At 44.4% G+C, this 8,883-nt stretch overlaps 1 protein-coding gene across 2 annotated transcripts; it reads left to right on the plus strand.

Annotated features, from left to right (window-relative positions):
* The first annotated feature begins 4,121 nt into the window (after positions 1 to 4,121).
* LOC121977795 (trihelix transcription factor GTL1-like) lies at positions 4,122 to 8,085 on the plus strand. Of its 2 annotated transcripts, none has more exons than XM_042530228.1 (3): positions 4,122 to 4,864; positions 5,669 to 7,274; positions 7,358 to 7,520. In XM_042530228.1, the coding sequence occupies exons 1-3, from the start codon at positions 4,485 to 4,487 to the stop codon at positions 7,367 to 7,369; spliced, it is 1,998 nt and encodes a 665-aa protein (XP_042386162.1). In that variant the 5' UTR covers positions 4,122 to 4,484; the 3' UTR covers positions 7,370 to 7,520. The 2 variants fall into 2 exon arrangements, with proteins under 2 accessions (XP_042386162.1, XP_042386154.1); XM_042530220.1 differs by having other exon boundaries at positions 4,125 to 4,864; positions 7,354 to 8,085.
* Positions 8,086 to 8,883: the final 798 nt, after the last annotated feature.

The raw sequence follows: 8,883 nt of genomic DNA on the forward strand, positions 1-8,883 counted from the left end.
TTAGTTTTGAACAGGAGATTATGTGTGTCTTTTGTGTAAAAAAAAAGAGAGAAGAAACGACTAGAATACAAATATTGTTCTCTGACAAGTATAGAAAATGTCATAATAATATCAAATTACAGTGTTAGGGCATTTAAATATTGTGTCTCAACTACTATTGTCTATGGTTATAAATAAAAAAACATAACATTATTAAATAATAGTATGAGACTTGCCGATTGATATTTATTTAGATAAAAGAGAATCTTCGTAAATTCAAGTTAATTTATTAATCATCATCATCAAGTCAGATAACAAAAGCAATCTTATATTAGCTAACTAAGTCATTCTTCTCCTTATAGAGGTGTCTAGAGTATATATGAGTAGTTGTAGGTGACATTAAACATAGGTAATTTAACATGGCTAAAATTTATTTTTTTTTACCTCTCTTTCAGTTGCATGTAATAACTCTCTTCTCTCTCCTTTTGTGTGATAAAAAAAGTGATTCACTCGTCCTCAACGCTCTGATCAATCCATTCCTAGACTAACATGGAGGTAGTAAATTACGGGTGACTATTAACTATTAGTGCAGATGACCAAGTTATCTTCTCTCTCCTTTAATTGCATGCAAGATGGTGCTGATTTTTATAAACAAGCACCAAGATCATGCTGGTGGTGCTGGCACTACCAAACCAGTACCATCCACCTTAGTATTGATTTGTAGAAATTAGCACTACATTGCATGCAATTAAAAGAGAGAGCCCACACATAGGGGTCTGGAGGGCATACACTTCTTCATTACATTGTATAGAATTAAGGATGTTACTTAGGGCTAGCACCATGTTAGACCCAAGTAACTACCGTCGGTAATAAAAAAAATAAAAAAATAAAAAAGATTATTACTTGATTTAGAGGATTGCGAGATATGAATTCATATGGAGGAGCAGACTACTAACTGATATTGTGATAATCCATATTGGGCTATGATAGGTGAGAGAGTTCCCCTCGCGGATACTTGCAAGCTCATCAGATACTCACAAACTATATGGATGGAGCATTCTTCTAGGAGCATCTCATCAGCATGGATGGAGTTTCATCATTTTGGGAGTCATACAGACACTTGGGTGAGTGAGAGTATATGAGAGTTTGTACCTCTTGAGATGGTGAATAAGAACATCCACCCTGAGTGAGAGTGTATATGAGAGCATATATATCTTGTGTTGACAAGTGAGAGATCATGTACCTTGAGATGGTGAGAAGTAAGTGAAAGCATCCACCTTAAGGGAGAGTGTATATATTGTTGGTGAGGATACATAGGTGAATAGATCTAACTGGATGATCTATTTAGCTCGCAACAAACGGCTCATGGTAAAGATATTCTAAATTCGTTTATGGTTGAGGCTTTGTCAAAAAGCCTACGAGGGTGGATAGATTCATTAGAATGATTTATCTAGCTCACAACAAATAATTCACGGTAAATATATTATAAATCTGTTTATAGCTAGCCACTTGTTAAAAGTGATGAGGGGATGATGATGATGACTTATGTTCAAGTTGATGCTGAGAGTAAGGACCCACTTGAGTCATGGGCAAAGGAGATACGAACTTATCACACATCATTTGGCCTCATCTTGGCTAGCACTGATGACCGGAGGAGCTAGATTTCTCAAGGACGGAGTGTTGGGGCCTTGACGTCCGCTAGATGGGGGGGGGGGGGGGGAATAGCGTCTCACCTAAAACGTCGCTTCCTACAATGGTTAGTATACACAATGGAATACAAAAATAAATACGGACAATAGAAAGCAAACCTAACACATTGATTTAACGTGGTTCGAAGATGAAGCTCCTACTCCACCGTTGTCCGTAAGGTGGACGATCCTGATCCGTCGGTGGATGACTCCTCGAAAAACCTCCGACTAGCTCGAGTAGCTCCTTGTGGGTGGAGAAACCTCACCACAAACTCGCACAAGCTCTTGATAACCCAATAAGACCTTGGAGACTTTAATATGGGTTAACCCCGTCTATTTTCGTCAACCTTAACCAAGCTTCCAATGCTTGGTTATATAGGCCACGAGTTGGAAAACTCCGCCTACCAGTCGACTACCAAAACCATCAGTCGACTACCCTCTATGGAGATTCGACCATTACAACCCAACGACTCAATATCAGTCAACTGATACTTCCATCAGTCGATTGCTCCACACCAACCGAACGAGCAGAAATATTCTGCTCACTCTCAGTCGACTTCCAAATCGACCGCACCAATCGACTGATGAAAACATCAGTCGACTTCTACAGTAACGCTACAGTGATACTGCAGTAATGCTACAGTAACCCCCTAATCCTAAGATTTAACCCCTGAGTACATTTACTCAGCACTCGTCCTCGCTCGACTAACCTAGACCTAGCCTTCTAACATTCTCCATCAGCCTTGAGTCCCTCGAATGTCTTCCCATCCTTCACGTCTTGCCTTCTAGAGCTTCCATCGGCCTTGTCATTATTATCGGGCCTTCCTTTGCCAAGAGGTCGTACCTCCAGAACTTCATCCATTGCCAAGTCACACTTGGACTTACGTTGCCAAGACTACATGCTTGGACTTACACCGCTAAGACTCATCCTTGGACTTTCCTCCTTTACCAAGATCACACTTGGACTTTCATTGTTATACTTGTATCCTGCACACTCACAATGCATATCAAATACAACAATAAATCTAACTTAAACCTTTGCCCAAACATCAAAGCCTAGGGTACCCAGATTGCTTCAACACGAAGGACAACGGATGGAGGATAGTGAGAGTAATCCTAGAGGATGCTAGGCTTCTTGCAACATGGAGATGCTTACAGGAGATGACTGTTTAACATTGACGACAAAGCTCGATCAATGACTGATCCCCTATGATTATATTGATAATGAGTACTTGACCGTAGAGCATCTAATGGTGGATATTCAATGAGAGTGTTGGTACACAGAGAGAATGTTGGTACATATGTGAGCGCTTGTATACTATACCTTGGATAGTTTCTTAGATTTAACACTTCCTCAGACATAACATGATGAGAGATTGTAGATTTTGTGTATTATATTTTTTTAATGATATATATTTACCTTTCATAATAAAAAAGAGAGAAAAGAGTTGTTGTATGTAAACGAGCAAATGATTAAAAAATTAGATTATATATATATATACATATAGATTATCATGAAATTTGATTCGTAGATTTACTAAAATTATTAAATATATAAAAAAATTTATAAATATATGAGTTTTTTTTAAAAAAAAAATCTTAAAATGACCCATGACCCCAGCTAAAGCCCAGAGTAGAGTAATATCTGTCTCCATCCTTGGGTGTCAAATTGATCGAGTCATTTGAGACACATGGCCCAGCCAGCCACGATCAACGCCAGCAGCCTGTACCTTGAGTCAGGTCGAGCTGATCAATCCATCCTTCCTTGGAATAGGAGAGCGGTGCTGCCCGGCAAAGGCGTGGGGTAACATGCCGTGTTGTATCCGTGAGGTGTTAAATTTTTTCTCGTGGGACCCGCAATAAACGCCAGGCCCACGCCACAGTACAGCTGGTGTGCCAAAGCATTCGCCTCTTCTCTCTCTATCTCTCGCACTTTTTTTTTTAAAAAAAATATTTTATTTTAATAAAAATAATAATTTATAATTCTTTCTTCCGTCCTCTTCACAGCCTGTTTTATCGTCATCTACTTGCTGTATAAATGCTCAAGTCCGTATACCCATCGCCAATAATTTTCCACCACCCAGCAATTATACAAACACGTTACTTGTTTTCTTCTCTCTTTTTTAATGCTTTCGTTTGTCTGTTTATTTGTCTCAGCGGTGTGGGTAATTAGTACGTTCCAAAATACAAGCAAAGCTAATCGAAGCGTGAAGAAGTAAATTGGGTATATATTTTTACTTGTGGGAGAGGGAATTGAGGCTTGCTTTTGCATGCGTGATGGAAGGGAGGGCTGGATGGTTGGATCCATTGGAGATGCTCCATCACGGTGCAAGATTAATAGTCTTCCTCTTCTTGTTTTTTCTTACTAGGCTTTCTTCTACGGTACTAATCTCTCGTTCCTTCCCCGACAAAACCTGTCCTTTGGGGTTTAACTATGATTAAGTGCAAAGTAAGCCCCCACCCCTGACAGCGCAGCATCTCGTTTGCTCTATCCTCTCTCTCTCTCTGTCTAACATCATCACCAGCAGCAGTGGCAGGCATCTCTGCATGCCTTCCGTCTTTCTTCCTCCATCTCACTGTTTTAATTTTTTGATCTTTCTATTTCTCCCTGCTTCTTCTTCTTCTTCTTACCTTCTTCTCGATCGCCATGGAGGTAGTCATGCTTAAAGGTCTCGCTGTGGCCTCGTAGATAAATTGGGCTGTCCAATTCTGTGGCTTCTCTCCTCTCTTTCTCCTCACTGAAGTGGGAGAGAGAGGGAGAGAGAAAGGCGTGAGTTCGGAATTGAGCTCAATTGATCCCGAATTATAACTAGAGAGATGCAACAGCAGGCGCAGCCGCAAGGAGGGACTCAGTTCGGGGCGTCGCCCTCCCAGATACTCCCGTTCTCGTCCGCTCCAGTTGCCTCCCGAGCGCACCTGCTCGGAATTCCGCCGCCCGACGAGGTCGCCTCCCCCATCAGCGTCCGCCCTCCGCCTCCTGCGGCGCCCGGGAATTTTGACAAACTGCAGGTGGCCGTAGAATTTCCAGACGATGAGGCCCTCGCCGTCGCAGGCGACGACCCCGAGCGCGGCGGAAGTTCAGCCGGGAACCGGTGGCCGCGGCAGGAGACGCTGGCGCTGCTCAAGATCCGGTCCGAGATGGACGCCAGCTTCCGCGACGCCACGCTAAAAGCTCCTCTCTGGGAGGAGGTCTCCAGGTTAGTTACAATTCGCACCATATCTCCTGCAATTCACATCAAAATGTCGTCTTTTTGCTTCATTTTGTTCATGGATCTCTATCTCTCTCTCGGGAATTGAGAATTGACACTCACACGACCATCACCACCAGCTAAAAGAAAGATTTTTCTGTTTGCGAGACAGTTGAAAAGTATAACCATATCTGACTCTGTGTTCGTACAACGACACAGCTGCAACGGCAGCAGAACTGCAGGAGTAAGCAAGCATGAAGCATGAGAGCTTGGGTTTTGGGGGCAAAAAAACGAGTCATCTTCTCTCTGTCTTCTTCAATCGTCTCAGATCTCTTTCTCTAAAGTTCATGATCAGTACAGCTTAGCTTCATCTCTTTTCTTAAACAACATCATCTCTGAATTCGATGTCAGCGGCTGCTCCAGATCCGCTGCATCAATCCCAACCAAACCAATAATTGTTTTCTAAATCCTTGTGGAGATAGATCTGGCTTAAAGATTCCCTGAGGCAAATGGTGCGTTCCCTCAGTACAGTCCATTGATTATTCTATCATCCTGCTGTTCTTTTAGCTACTTGATTGCTACAACTTTAAGTCCATTTTTATCCTTCGAGGTAGGTTATTAGCATGTTCGATGGTAGATTAGTGGCGTAATTCATCATCAGTAGGGAACTTCTTACCTATGACTTTTTCTGTGGTGGTTGGCTATTCACTTTTTAGGGCTTAATAATTCCTTTATCCTCATCCGTTTGGTGCTGTGCCTGTTGCTTGTGATTATTGTGCAGTTGATACATGGCTACAATTGTCAATGGTGCAGGAAGCTGGCGGAGTTGGGGTACAAGAGGAGCGCAAAAAAGTGCAAAGAGAAGTTTGAGAACGTGCACAAGTACTACAAGCGCACCAAGGAAGGCCGCGCCGGCCGCCAGGACGGCAAGAGCTACCGCTTCTTCACCCAGCTCGAAGCCCTCCACAGCGGCGCCGGCTCCTCCGCCGGACCTTCAGCGGTCGCCGCCCCTGCAGCTCAGGCTGAGTTTGCCGACGCCTCCTCTGCAGCCTTCAGCGCCGCCGCCATGGTGGGCCAGCCGCCATCTAACAGGGCTCAGCCCGTCTCCTCCGTCGCACCCCCACCGCCGATCGTTGCCTTGCCGACGAGGGTGGTCGCCCCTGAGCTGGCTCATGGAATCTCGACCGCGGCCGCGCTGACTGCGGGGTTCAGCTTCTCGTCCAACTCGTCCTCTTCGGCGTCATCAGAATCGGACGAGGAGACAGCAGGGGAGAGCCAGGAAGGAAGGAAGAGGAAGCGAGAGGCGACGACGACGAGCAGGAAGATGATGGACTTCTTCGATGGACTGATGAAGCAGGTGATGGAGCGGCAGGAGGCGATGCATCAGCGGTTCTTGGAGGCCATCGAGAAGAGGGAACAGGACCGCATGATACGGGAGGAAGCGTGGCGGCGCCAGGAGATGACGAGGCTCAATCGAGAGCAGGAGATGCTGGCGCAGGAGCGGGCCATTGCAGCTTCCAGAGACACCGCCATTATCTCCTACCTCCAGAAGATAACCGGCCAAAACATCTCCCTTCCCACCCCAGGGCCAATTCCTCCAGCAGCCCCGGGGATCTCCACCGTTCCTCTCCAGCAGCCGTCTCTCTCTCAAAGCACTCCGCCACCCCCGCCATCGCAAAATAATGTTCCTCAGTCAACTCCGCCGCCAGCCGTACCGCCCCAAGCATCACAAACCCAACCACCACAAATTCAGCAATCGCCTAGCCAAGTCGCCGACATTGACAGGCGCCAGTCGCCTCTGCCGACGTTGGAGCTCGCCCCCAGCTCAGAGCCACCGGCGTCGAGCCTCGACGCCATATCTCCGACGTCGTCCTCCCGGTGGCCGAAGGCAGAGGTGCACGCCCTGATCAAGGTCCGGAGCGGACTGGACTCCAAGTACCTGGACTCGGGATCGAAGGGGCCTCTGTGGGAGGAGGTCTCCGCAGGAATGCAGCGTCTCGGCTACAACCGGAGCGCGAAGAGGTGCAAAGAGAAATGGGAAAACATAAACAAGTACTACAAGAAGGTGAAGGAAAGCAACAAAAAACGGCCGGAGGACTCCAAGACCTGCACCTACTTCCACCAATTGGACGCGCTCCACCGCGGCAAACTCCTCAGCGCCGGCGGCGGATCAATGCAGAGACCTCAAGGCCCAGATCAGTCCACTAATACCATCCCCCCGTCGTCAAATCAACAGCAGATCACTGATGCGATAACGACGAACAGGTTACACGAGCAAGAACCAGTGATACCGCCGCTGCCAAAATCGGCCGCGGAGGCTGAAAGAAAGAACGGGAATTCCGACATTAACGCCGGAGTTCAGATACAAACTGGTAACGGAGGACTCACCGCTGGCTTCTTCGACCAAGGATTAAAACAGGTATAATATACTGGTTGATAATGCACTGATAAATAAAATCAATTACGCATCTAATTACTGAATTCTCATTGCATTGAAGCCAGAAGACATCATGAAGGAGCTGATGGGGCAACGGCAACACCCAGCAGCGATGGATCACGACTACGATAAGTTGGACGACGACAGTGACAACACGGACCAAGACGACGAGGACGAGGACGATGACAACCACGAGATAAAAAATAATAACAAAATATTGCATTATAAGATATAGTTGCAAGAAAGGAAGAAAAAGCAAAAAAAAAAAAAAAAAGTGATTTAATTAAAGCCTATAAAATTGATTTCTTTTTTTTTTTCGTCATGCGCCATTTATCCTTAATTATTTTCATCCACCAACGCACTTGACCATTCATTTCTGTGTATGCATCCCCACAAGTTCATCTTCATTCCCCCCAAACATCGACTAACACATTTTTAGTGTTGGCACTACATGCATGGCACCTTGCATCGCATCCTTCGATCAACCATTTTCAATTCACTGTAATTGATTTGTTCGTGGAGTGAATAAGAATGCCCTCGAGTTAACGACGGGGCAGGCGCCGGTTAATAAGCACGACGGGCGTTCACTGATGGCGCAAGAACAAGATGATGAGTCCAAAATAAGCAGAGACAAGTACAAACACAGAGAAGCCAGGAAGTACTGTACCATCAATTAAAGGAACAATTGGTGAATGAGGGGGAAAGATCAAGGAAAAGAGGGAATTGTTAATGTTAGACTCTGTGCACTTCCAGTGTCTTCAGGACTTAATTAATTATTGGGAGGGCACCTTTTCATCTCAGGAGTTAGCGACCTAGTGAATCGAATGGAATTTATTACATTTTAGAGAAGTACTGATTCCAATTCTCTTGTATTTTTCCAAAGTTGCCGCAACATGTTTAAATTTGTCAGGCAAATGAGACATTTGGCTGCAGCGAGCGAAGGCAGTGCAGTGGCACTGGCACTAAAAAAAATTGATCAATAGGACCGGATAATTAAAAACGGTCGATGAACCGATTGTAAAAGATGAATCAATTGGAGCGGTTGTTACAAACTGTTCTTAAAAATGTTTCAATTGGTATAACGCCTCAAACGGTTGTTAACCATGCTATTGGATAACTTTAGAAGCGGTTATTGTTAGAAGAGGTTATATTTTCATAGATGGGTAATTAGATATAATCATCTCCGAAAAAGATTTAAGAGGTGTGATTTTTCTCGAAACAGTCTTCAACCAGAGGTGATGTTAATAAAAATATTCCTCTATTTGAGGAGGATGAGATATTATCAACAAAAGATGTGTTAAAAGGAATGACTGAGTCTTGTCAACTGTATGGGAGTGATATATCAAGTCATGAATTGACTTCTCAATAACCCAACTTATGAAGAAGTGTTCATAAAATCAAACCTAAGAATATGTTTGATATTGAGAATAAGACATTGATATGATGTTGATAAAAGTGCTCCTCTATTTGAGGAGGATGAAATATTATCAACAAAAGAGGTGTTAAAATGGATGACTGAATCTTGTCAACTGAGTGAGTGATATGTCAAGTCATGAATTAACTTCTCAATAGCCCAACTTATGAAGAAGTG

This window comes from Zingiber officinale, chromosome 1B, assembly GCF_018446385.1.
Source record: "Zingiber officinale cultivar Zhangliang chromosome 1B, Zo_v1.1, whole genome shotgun sequence".
NCBI classification, from domain to species: domain Eukaryota; kingdom Viridiplantae; phylum Streptophyta; class Magnoliopsida; order Zingiberales; family Zingiberaceae; genus Zingiber; species Zingiber officinale.

What these genes read in the sequence shown, in the direction of transcription:
- LOC121977795 (XM_042530220.1), top strand. Translation starts at nt 4,485, where the DNA reads ATGCAACAGCAGGCGCAGCCGCAAGGAGGGACTCAGTTCGGGGCGTCG. An exon ending in CTCTGGGAGGAGGTCTCCAG is followed by an intron (nt 4,865 to 5,668) that starts GTTAGTTACAAT and finishes TCAATGGTGCAG; the next exon opens with GAAGCTGGCGGAGTTGGGGT. An exon ending in TCGACCAAGGATTAAAACAG is followed by an intron (nt 7,275 to 7,353) that starts GTATAATATACT and finishes ATTGCATTGAAG; the next exon opens with CCAGAAGACATCATGAAGGA.